The sequence below is a fragment of the Cebus imitator genome, unplaced genomic scaffold (genome assembly GCF_001604975.1).
Source record: "Cebus imitator isolate Cc_AM_T3 unplaced genomic scaffold, Cebus_imitator-1.0 Scaffold376, whole genome shotgun sequence".
NCBI lineage: Eukaryota > Metazoa > Chordata > Mammalia > Primates > Cebidae > Cebus > Cebus imitator.
The window spans coordinates 744,743-756,546 of NW_016107691.1; the positions used below are offsets into that span (position 1 = coordinate 744,743).

Below are 11,804 nucleotides of genomic sequence, written 5' to 3' on the forward strand. Positions count from 1 at the left end.
TGTGTGCGCGCGCGCCGGTGCAGTAGATCCGTGTGTGCATTCGTTGTGTGGCCGGGTGTGGGGGGTGTGTACGCGGAGCATGTTTTAGCTGGAGTGCTTGGTGTGGTGTGTATTTGGTTTGCGCTTTGACATAAAGCATGTGTTTGTGTGTGCAGGCTTATAGGATGTATGTTTCTGCACGATTATAGTGGGATTATGTGGGTGCGGTTTGAAGGTGGGTGTGTGCTGTTCCTGCCGGGGTTTGTGGTCGTGCTGTGGTGAGTGTATATGTGTGTGCAGTGTGTGGATGTGTGTGCCCATTGAAGCTTGCATGCATATGTGTGGTGTGTGTTTATGCATAGATGCGGTGTGTCAATGTGGGTTTACAGGTGGTGTTTGTTGAAGTGTGTAGTGTGTGAATGTGTTCGTGAGCAAGATTCCTCTATAAGTCAGTCTACTTGAGGTGTGTGTTCAAAGGTTAATGCATGTGAGGGTGCAGTGTATGTCTTTTGGTGTGATGTTCTCGTGTGTGTGCTGTGGACGCATGTGGTCAGCTTATGTGCTTGGATGAAGGGGTTGTGTGTGTTTTGAAGGGAGATTGCCGCGTTAGTGTATGGGTGCGGTGTGTGAGAGTACAGGGTTACTAAAAGAACCCCAGGGACCGTGTGTGTGGTTGGGGGCGGGGGTGGGAGGGACCTTGGGCTGGGACTGAGAGGAGAAAGGAAGCAGGGGCCGCGACCCCATCAGGGGTGCCCGCTGGTCTGATTTTCACCGTGGGGGTTCGCCTGCCCGCCCACCTTTGTGTCTGCAAGGCCCGCTGGGGCAGGGTGTGAATTTACCTGGCTGCTTAGAGGAAAGAAGAGGAGGGCGCCGCACGTGACTGGCCAGGTAGGGCGCCTAGGGCGCGATACAGGGGCTGGTGGGGGTAAGCTGGAAAGATTATTGGTCTCTGACCTGACACCTCTCCCCCGCCCAGGAGATCCCAGTTGGTGCCCAGCTGAGCCCAACTATTTGCTCAGGGCCTGGCTGTTTCACACCTTTTTGGCTTTGTGTGGGCAGATTCAGTTGCCTGGAAGCCCTTTCCCCTTGGGCCTTGTGACAAACTCCTACTTATTTTTTAAAAAAACCTAACTCCAGAATCACAAAACTTTTTCTGCTCTTCTGTACTTTTCCCTCCCAATTTAGCCACCACATTTACACCCTTCATACTTCTCATGACATGATCATACATAACTGCAATAATTTCTCTCTTTTTAAACTCTGAGCTGCCGTAGAGAATACCTGGTGTGTAGTAAGGATAGTTGTAATCATAATAATGTTGCCATTTGTTAGGTACCTACTGTGTGCTGGGCATTGTGCTAAGTGCTCTGGCATGCATTATCTCCTTGGGTCCTCACAATGATCCTGTGAGGTAGATGGAGCTATGATTATTGCTATTTTTATACTTCACACATCAGGCTCAGAGTAGTTAAGTAATTTCCCCAAGACCCCACAGACCCTAGGAGGCAGAGCTGGTATTTGAACTCAAGTCTGCCATATTTCCTAAACCTTTCTTGCATACCAGGTGGCTTTACTAAGAGTCCCCTGATTCCTGCTAGACATCGAAGTTTCTATCAAATATTATCATTTCTTTACGAATCTTCCTTTTGAGTTTACTGATAGCACCAAGAGTACTCAGCATAATTACTTTCTTTGTCTCTCAGACATCTGATACTTTCTCCACCTAATTACCTGCTTTGTTGATACCTCAAAATCTGTAATTACTCTAGGCACATGTGCACCTACTAGCTCCAGTTCTGGGCGCTCTCTTTAGGCTGCTGCTGAAAGAAAGAGTTGAAAATCAACATTTTCTAGCCATAGGGTCAGGGGAATTGGGTATGGAGGGAAATGGAGGTGAAGAATCAGGACGGAGTCAGAGAATGATTTCACAGCTCCCCTGGACCCATTTTTACAACATCACTGCCAGAAGCTGGTATATGGTGAATTTCAAATAGAGCAAGCATCTCCATACCAAACTGCATGTAGAAAAACAAGCAAATCCTTCTCCTCAGAAAAGATTATTGAATGGACCCCATTTTATATTATTCATGAGTTGGGGGGCACTGCACTTGCCTAATGGGGCTCATGCTGCTCTAATGCCTTCCAAGCAGCCTCATCTGAGAAATCCAAATTAAAACAATACATCGCATTTTGGGGAACACATTTATGGGGGGGTGTGGTGTCATCCCAGTCACAGCAAAAGGGCCTCTGGAAGCACTGGCTCCCAGCTCAGCCCCCACGGAACCAGCCTAGACTGCTGCAAAGAGGTCAGGAGGTGGATAGAGAGGGACAATTCAACAGTGGTGAGTCACTTCGCCACTTTTCAGGGGGGAAAGTGAGAAGCACGATTTAAATTGCCACTGTTATTATTGTGCCCTTTCATCTGGCACAAATGAGCCTGGTTCGTGGATGAAAAGCAGTTGGAACATCCATAAAGCTTCCCCCCAGCTGGGCCAGGGTCAGCACCTCATCCTGGGTGGGCAGGAAAAGCATTGCCAAAAGCATTATGTAGCCAGAAAGTCTCCGTTTAGCGGGGAAAAGGGAGCCTAGATACGTCAGTCTGTCAGGCAAGTCACAGACCACCCGAAGCCCTTTGGTTTCGTCAAGCTTAAATCCAAACAAGCTGTTCAGGCAAACTTTGGTATCTCCCAGCATCTGGTCGCAGATGCTCAGCTTTCCTACTGCTGTGGGGCCAATCTGACACCTCCTCACTCTTCCCTCAATATACTGGCTTCACTTCCGCCTCCTCACAGCTGTTCATGTGATGCCTCTCTTCCTCAGAGGTTCTGTCCCTGCTTCTCATCCCCAGCACACACACATATACGCAGACATGCATAAACACATCACTAGACTACCCATCTAAATCCTGCTGTGTAAGTGCCACTTGGGTTCATGAAGGCCGTCTGGTTCACTCCAGCTCAGCGTTGCTGCCTGTGAAATGGACAAACTGCAAATCTGAAGAAGCCAAAAGCTCAAGGCTATGGCTTCAAAGATGCAGTCCTCAGCCAGGGCCTATTAGCATAACGGAAAGCTATCCATCTCTGCTGCCCCCTACCCATATAAATGGGGCAATAAGAGGGGCTATCAGAACCCCAACATGCCACCACCATGGGATGGGCACACAAACACACACACACACACACACACACACACACACACACACACACACACTTTCATTGGAGCTTAAAATCACCACCGTAAGTCTTTCTCTCTCTCTTTGAGTTCAGGAAATGTATTTCCATAACATGAAGATTATATGGGGAATTGTATAGGTAGAAAAATGCTTTAATAACTCCCATTACTGTCCAGTATAAACAGGGATTTGTTTGATTTCATTCTAAAAATAAGAATCTGAAGGAGCAGGGCACCAAAATGTGGATTTTTGTGGGGAGAGGCAGATCATGGTTTCCCCATTAGAACGAAGCCCTTGAAGATCAAGGCTTTTGTTTTTTCCATGTGGGAAGGGCAGGGAAAGACCATAGGCTTTGGAATGAGACAGCTTTGTGTTGGTAGTCCAGCTCGAGTGCTTACTTGCTATGTGATCTTGGGAAGGTTACTTCATGTCTCTGAGCCTCAGTTTCCACAGCTGTAAAATGGAGATGTTAACATCTGCCTAGAATTATTTAGATGACTAAAGGAGGTAAGCCACAGAAAACACCAGCCGAGTGCTTAACAGATACAGTAAATGTTTAAGAAAAGGTTAGTTAATTCCCTTCTGCATTTTTTTTCCTTCTCATGTAGGCCAGAGTGTCTCAACCATCGTGTTCAGGGAGTGGAGCCAACTGACTAAACTGCCAATTTTCCTCATTACTGGCTTGTCTAACACTCTTGAAATAGTCCCTCTTCTTTTAGGATGATTTTTGATCAGCCTAATGCAGCCCCGGAAGAATTGGACCTTAAGTCCAATTCTCACTCTGCAGTTTCTCCTCACAGTGTTAATGAGACCAACGTTTCAGATGTAATACTCCACACGGGAAAGTTTCGAACTTTCTGCTCACTGTCCGGACTTCCCTCTGCCCCAATTGCTGACCCAGCCCCAACCTGTCTCCTAAATATGTGCCATTATGCCCCAGAAAATAAGAGCATGACTATTTCCTGACTAAGATTGCCCTATGACTCCTAATTTATTTTTCCCTCACTTTCACTCTAGAAATAATAGTGCCTAAGGCCATCCAGTTTCTAGCAGCCACCTATGTTGATGAGTAGATGGGATGATGGAGAAAGATATGATGGTTCTCTGAGATATGCTATACAGCACCTGAAATACATCTCTGATTAGTTTTTATTTATTTGTTCCCAATTAAAGGAAAATAAATTCTACCCTTTGCCAAAATTAGTGAAGTGGAAGAAGACCCGAATGTGAACCCCTTCCTCCCTGGTGCTTTTGCCTCCCTCTAGAGACAAAAGCAAGTCACTGCAAGCTAAAGCTACATTTGAGCAGGGAGTGGTGGAGGAAGATCAAGAAATTGGGGGCGGGGGAGGGGTGGTGGTGGTGGATATAATCCTAGGGAGGGATAAAGAGACTACAGAGTAGAGAACTATTGAGATTCGTGGAAGGAAAAACTCTGAAAGGTCCTCCCTTAAATGTTCCCAGACTCTGGAAGGTGCCTTCAACTCCTCCCTCTCCTTCACCCCTTCTCTTTATCCTGCATACTACCCTCACTGACGTCAGATTCCGTCTTGAAAGTGAGTCCCTCTGAGGATTTAAGAATTTTGAAAAATTTCTCCAGCTCCTACCCCTGTCTGCTTCTACGGAAGTCCTGGAGCCTCAGCTTTGAGAAGGGAAATAGGAGGGGTAACAATTAGGTGTCAGCCATATCAGACAGATAATAGTTAGAGCAGGGGTTCCAGATATGCCCACACCACTTAGTGAGTTTCCTTAATAAGCAGGGACCTACTGGCTGCTGAGTATTGGGTGCCCATCCTGAGGAAAGCTCGTGGTGTCTTGAGAAGTGTATCTGAGACGTGACAGTAGCTGCCAAGGCTCATCAAACATGCCATCTACCTACTTCTGCTGATACATGTGAGAACAAATGACACTGCCAGAAGGAAACAGAAATCGTTTCCTAGTGACTCAGAGCCCCATCAATGAGGACACAGGTGGTGTGTGTGTATTGCATCTTGCAGTTGAAATTCTTTTTCACAGAAAAAGATTTATAGATAATTAAATAAGTCAAAGACCAGCATCTGGGTCCTGGGGAAAAGATCACCAACATCGTGTTGACCACCTAGTAAATGCCTGCCATATGTCAGCATAGAAGCTTTACAAATGTTTCTCTCTTTTAATTTCACTCAAGCTTTGAAGTCAGATCAAAAAGGATTGTAGTCCTTGCTCAGCCACTGTGTGACAGTGAGCAAGTTACTAAACTTCTCTGGGCTTTTGTCCTCAAAATCGAGACAATAATACTAACCTCAGAGAGTTGTTATGGTTAGAGATAGTTTATGTAGAGTGACTAGTATTTACAAATAGTAAATATTTGTAAAAAATAAAACTTCTTTGATAACTGAGCATTTAATATAATGACATCTACAACGGCAGTAATAATAACTATTATTATTACTTACATCCTCAAAATATAGACATTATTATGTCGTTTTAAGAGAGGTTAAGTAACTGTCTCACAGCGACGTTATAAGAGCTTGCCTGGGATTCAAACCAGTTGTGCCTCTTCCCACTCAGAGTTGGTGGAAATGTCATGATCATTGGCAAGATCACGTTTGGCTGGCCTGATCTAGTCATTACGTTTAAACTAAAATTTAAAGAAAAAAATTTCCTTAAACTATGTATAGTGGATTCTAGATCACTGTATAGGTTATTTGCATATCACAGGTCCTAAATTTGCCTTTTTATGCCTTTTTAAATTATAACAGTAATTTAAGAAAAAACTTAATAGACTGTGGAAAACAGAGGGAAAAATAACTATTATTCCACCACCTTAATAGACTCTATCTTATTGTCAAATTTTTTTCTACTCTTTCAAAAATGCATATTTGACAGTTACAATCATACCATTTTCCATGTTATTACATATTCTTCACAAAAACGATTTTTATGATTCTATGCAATCTAATAAGTGGATATGTCATATGATTTATTTAACCATTCCACTATTGTTGGACATTTAGGTTGTCATAGTAGGTAAGCGTGAAAACAAAAAGGAATGACGTTACTTTCACCATTGCCATAGTCACCCTCAGGGACCTGGTGTCTTGCTCTATCAATGCTCAATGCTTTCCGCCATTTGATATTTAAGCTTGATAAATGTCAACTCTACTGCTGAAGCCTGAGATACATTTGCAAAAAATTATTTTCTGCTGGTTTTCATCACACAGATTCTGTATTTCACCCTCATGATGGGTAAAGTGTGGGCTAAGCTCTAGAGCATCACTTTTTTTCCTAGGGAGAAATGTCTTCTGAGGTACAAACAAGTAATAAAGAAATTTGGGGAAGTCCTGCCATTGGTGAATGGGGGTGCTTATCTGACGACCGACCTAGGGAATGGGGTGTCTCATTGGCCGTCACACCCCAGCTCTGGAAACTGATCCTGCTGCAGCACAACCAGGCCTGGCCTCAGCAAATCAATTCGGTCCCATCTCCAAGAAAAGATCAAATTTGTATGTAAAGTGGGCCCCAGGGTCCCTTCAGCTTTAGAGCTTTGGCTGCTTTACAGAAGTCCAATTGTTTGAAGCCAAATCCAATGCCAAGAGTGAACTGGGAAGAGAATTTCAAGTGGGTCAATTGTGCTGTCTCTTTTCCTGGGAAAGAAGGCCTTTCTGGGCCCCCATTCTTCCCAGACCTCAGTGATGCCTCTCCCAAGTACCTTCATATGGTTGCCCATTGCCCATTGTCACCCTCAAAAAACTGCAGTGATGCAAACCACCATGGCACATGTATGCCTATGTAATAAGCGTGCACATTCTGCACATGCATCCCAGAACTTAAAGTAAAATTTTAAAAAAGAGTTGAGCCAAAAAAATAGCAAACATCAACAAAAGAGTGATGATATTCTAATGAAGAAAAAATAAACCTGCTCCTCAAAAAAAAAAAATTGCTGTGACATACCACCTCTTTGGCAAGGAGAACAGGGGTGAAGGAACATTTAGATACTGCCCCAATTCTGCCCAGTCAGCAGACAGCTTCCTCCCCCAACCCCATCTCTGACTCCTGAAGAGTTCTGAAAGACATTAGAAGGGAGGCATCAAGGCAATTGTAGCCCCATAGAATATCAATAGTTACCCACAAAGTTACCCTTCATGTTGTTCAACATTTCTCAGGGAGAGTGCAATGAAGTGAGCTCTTGCCCAGTCAAAAAACTACCCAAAGATTATTTATTTCAAAATGATGCCCTGTGACTTAAGTGAGATCATATATGTAATGAACTGAGCCTAAGGGCCCAGCATTTGAGAATTACTTCATATATATCAGTTGCTGTTGTCTGAGTGACAGAGCTGATGTAGGCAGTGGTGTGCTGCAGGAGTGTGTTGGAAGACAGGTCCCACCAGACTAGAAATGCAGCAGCAAATATAAGGTCTTACACTTGAGTTCAAACACCAGGTACAGAATGGAGACTCCAAAAAGAACTTGGGTTTACTTAAGGAAAAAGAGTAGCTTTAGTTGAAAGTAATTCAATATAAATAAAGTCTTTGTGTAAACTGTGTGGCTGTGCATGGGATTTGTGAATGGTGCATATATGAGTGATGTGAGTATATTGTGTCGTTTGTGGAAAGTATGTGATGCATGTGAAGCGTGTCTGTGTGTTCATGGCTTTGTACGTGGGCATGCATAGGTGTGGTAATGTGTATGTTATAGGTATGTTTATGACTACTAATGTATGTACCTTGGGTGTGGCATAGGCTTCCAAAATAGGGAAAGTCAGCCATCCAGGACTATATTTATAGGGGCACAGCTGGAAAGCCTCTTTTGGCCTGGCCATTGGACATTTATAACTTGGAGTATGTTCAAAGAAAAGCAGCTAGACGTGGGTAGGGGCCTTGAAACTATGTCACATGTTAAACAGATGAAGACACTGGGAAAGTTTGACCTAGGTAAGAGCAGGTTGAGTAGGGGGTGGGACAATGGGGAGAGCTGGCACTATTTCTTAGGAAGGAGGACTATGAAAGCCAATGCCAGGGCCAGAAGGCAGAAGTGCCTAGGAGAGAGATTCGGGTTCAGTTTAAGGAAAAGCCTTCTAATTCTAATGAACATTGCTGTTTTTAGATAGGAGTGGGCTTCTGGTGTAATATGGACTCCCTCCCCTGTGTTTATTCATAAAGGAGCCTTCATGTCCTTGATCTCATTGGAGTCACATGACAACCTTCTAGTCCAAGCAAGGGTGAAATGGTTCACCCCACCCCCTTTTTCAGGGTAGAGTATTAGAGCAGTAAGGCCTCAAAAGACATCTTATAAAACTCCCTTATGTTTTTGATTCACCAGGATCATATAAACCTTAAAAATATGCAAAAGAAAAAACTAAACTCTGTGTGTATGCAGATCTCTTTCCTCCTCAGAGATCTTGCTGCTGGCCAGAGGCTGTACTTGAACTGGCTAAGTATGCTGTGGTCTGTTAGCAGGAGGTCAAACTCCTGGGATGGTTCTCAGCAGGGCGTTCGGGCTGGCAAGAACTAAAAACAGGTCTCTGCTGAATTAAGTTTCTGAGGCTCCTCCTCTCCCTGCCTCCCCTCCCTGGACTGTGAGGGGGCAGAGGAAAGAGGAGACAACCCCTGGTTTGGTCTATGGCTGGTGCCCAATGACGCACTCTCACCAATATAGATATTGGAGGTGGAGACTATGGAAAAACAGGTGGCCATGGGGGCAGGTGGCAGCCTGAAGGGGGTAGGGCTTATCAAGGGGGAGTGAAGGACAGTGTGGGTGGGGGTCCTGGAGTATGTCAAAAAGAAAATACCGGTCTCCTGAAACTTGAAAGACGAAAATATAATCCATTGTCAAAATGTACTTTGTAGAAGCAGTTCTAGGAAAGGGGTGAAATGTGACCCACATACGCCGGTGCTGTGATCTTTGCACACTTATGTCCTAAATTCCATAGAAATAGGGGAACCAAGCACTGATCTCAAGTACCCAAAGAAAGAATACGACTAAAGAACCCAGGTGTCCACCACCGGGCAGTCTGGAGCAGTGGGCAGCTGGCAGAGCCTAAACGGACCCAGATAAGCTGCCAACCTGTTGGGTGACCTTGGGCAGGCTTTTCCCATCTTCAGTGTCATCATCTCTTAAATGAAAGGGTTAAATTTGACGACTCTAAGGGGCCCATTGCTGATATTCTGTGTTTGAGATTGAGACAAAGGGACAAACTTCAAGGCAAAATGAACCCCCACCTCCTTCAGGGTCCCTGGGGCCTGGCTTGCCCCGTCAGGGACATTCATCTTGGGCCTTTAGGGTCCTTGACTTGCGGGACGCCGCTCCTGCGCGTCTGGCCCCAAGGACCTGGCAGTCCCTGCAGGCGGCTGAGCCAGCGACTCCGCCCCCGCGCTCGTCCCGAGTCCCGCCGAGCCATTAGCGCGATTGCTCGCGGTTCCCGGCAAAGCTGGTGATTTATGCGGGGCCTCGACGGGGCAGTCCCTTGAGCCAGGAACAATTAGCTAAAAAGCCAGCAGGAAGAGAGGCAAGGGGGCGACCAGCCAAGCCCCAGGGCGCCCGGCCGAGGTTGCAGCCGCCGGCGGCCCCGGGCCGAGCACCCCAGCCCCCCGACTCGGTGGGCCCCACTCACCACGACGGGGGCGGGGCTCAAAGGCCGAGGCGAAAAGGCAGTCCAGTATCCACGCCATGACCCGCGCTGAGTGCCCGGCAGCTCGCGTTAACCTTCGCGTCGTGTCCCGCACCGGCCGCCCTAAGTAGCCCCCGGTGACCACGCCCTGAGCCGCACCCTGCACCCAGCTAAGAGTGTCTTGGTCACCGGATACCTCGAGCATGTCACGAAGGGGGCAGGGCCTCAGGGGAACCCCCCCTCCCCGCCAGAAGAGAGGCCGCTGGTCCGCAGCCCCTTGCCCCACGCGAAGGGAGGCCAAGACTCACAGCTCCTGTCCCGGAAGCTCTGACTCTGAGGGCGGGACCCTGCCCCTACCCTAGGGAGCCCAGAGTCTGAGAGGAGACGCCATCTCAGCCCTGGTGAGCCCCAAATCTGAGAGGGAAGGAAGGTCCCCGTCCCCCACCCCCACCCCAGGCGCCCTTGATCCGGCACACAAAAGCAGGCCTGTCCCCAAAGGCTGGAATTTGAAGGCGAGGTTGCGCACCTGTCCCAGGGAGCCTCAGATCTGAGGGCGAGACTGTATCCCAGGCTCTAGAAAACTCCACGGTTTAGCGGAGAGTTATCTCAGCCCTCAAGAGGCCTAAACGGGAAGCAGTGTGTGTCCCAGGATAACTGAATCTAAAAGGGAGGTCCTGTCTCAGCCCTTGGGGACCCTCCCACGCCCATCCTTAAACCCTCCCTTAGGGCAGGCATCGCCTTAGCCCCGAGTAGCTCCAAGTCTGATTTAAATCACTGCTCCATTCTAAAGGACCAGGAATGTGAGTAGGAAAAATGATTTTTGCCCGCTCAAGAAGACCGGTATCTGAGAGTAATCTTATTTCCCTTGTCCTAGAAATTCTGCAGGGAAGAGGGAGATGCTCTCCTGCCTGGGAACCTTTGTATGGAGGGGGTTGATCATCAACTGAGATAAAAGAACCCAGTGTCAAGTATGCATAAATGTGGGGTGTCCCCAGTTGCTGCAGTCTTACAGATTCCACTGCCAATGCTTTTGCTTGGGGCACTGATATGGGAGGGGGACCAACATTTATTTTTAGAAAGAATTTGATATTTGATATTTCAATGGGGGGTGGTACTGTTTTGGATTTTCTTACACTTCTTTTATGGCTTTGTATTTTTACATTTTAAATACATATGAGGGCACAAGCCACAGTGGGTTCAGTGTTTGGGACCTCGGGTGGTGTTAAAACAGCCCTGCCCCCCAAATCCTGGGGTAGAATCACCCACCAGAGATGGACCACATTGGGCAAGAAGGGTTTCTAAACGAAATTCCTTTTTACTTCAAGCTCAGGGGCCCAAATTAATTTCTCTCCCAATTCGCCATTGTTAGCTGTTCTGACGTGACTCTGTGCCTTGTTTTTCTCCACTGGGAAAATGGGGCTGTGTCGATCAAAACGCTACTGAAGAGGTAGAAAGAAATATGGAAAATCTTCCAACAGCTCAATTGCAGGCAAGAGGAGTCGAAGCCTCAATCACGGGGTCCGTTGGGGAGAGCAGTTATTATATTTGCTTTGCTAACCACTGATATTAGCATTAATGCTGCAAAAGGGGTGCATAAAATGGAAAAATTGCCTGTACTTTGCCGTACAATTCTTAGCGAAGCAGAGCTATCCTCAGAGTTTAAAGGCCTTCCACTCATTTTCCTTTCTTTCTGGGAAACATGGTACCTCTCTGCCTTTGTACCAATTTCTAAATCATTTCCAATTTTATCTGTTTTCTAAAAGCAATCACAGACAATAAACACTTACCAGCTCCTTTACTAATTTCTGCTTTACGAATACTTAGTCAACCAAGCCAAACAAGCCTGACAATCTAGAAATGTCCGGTTTCAGGCCCTGGATATTGAAATCTCAGCCTAACCTCTTCCCATGAGCTTATCCAGCACCAGCTTTTGAAATGGTCTCAATGGGTTCCTTTTTTTCTAACTGAATGATCTGTTTTTGGGCTCCCTCATGGCACAAAATCTGCCTGCCTGGTCCAATCCAAGGGTCCTCGGAAACAGAAAGTGCTCTGCTTCCAGGGCAG

At 46.4% G+C, this 11,804-nt stretch overlaps 1 protein-coding gene across 1 annotated transcript in view; it reads right to left on the reverse strand.

Moving 5' to 3' along the window:
• ARHGAP36 (Rho GTPase activating protein 36) overlaps positions 1-9,915 on the reverse strand; it is a 30,813-nt gene extending 20,898 nt beyond the window's left edge. The window contains exon 1 of the mRNA XM_037731040.1: positions 9,744-9,915. Coding sequence (XP_037586968.1) covers positions 9,744-9,801 — 58 coding nt within the window. The 5' untranslated portion in view covers positions 9,802-9,915. The remainder of the gene's footprint in view (positions 1-9,743) is intronic.
• Positions 9,916-11,804: the final 1,889 nt, after the last annotated feature.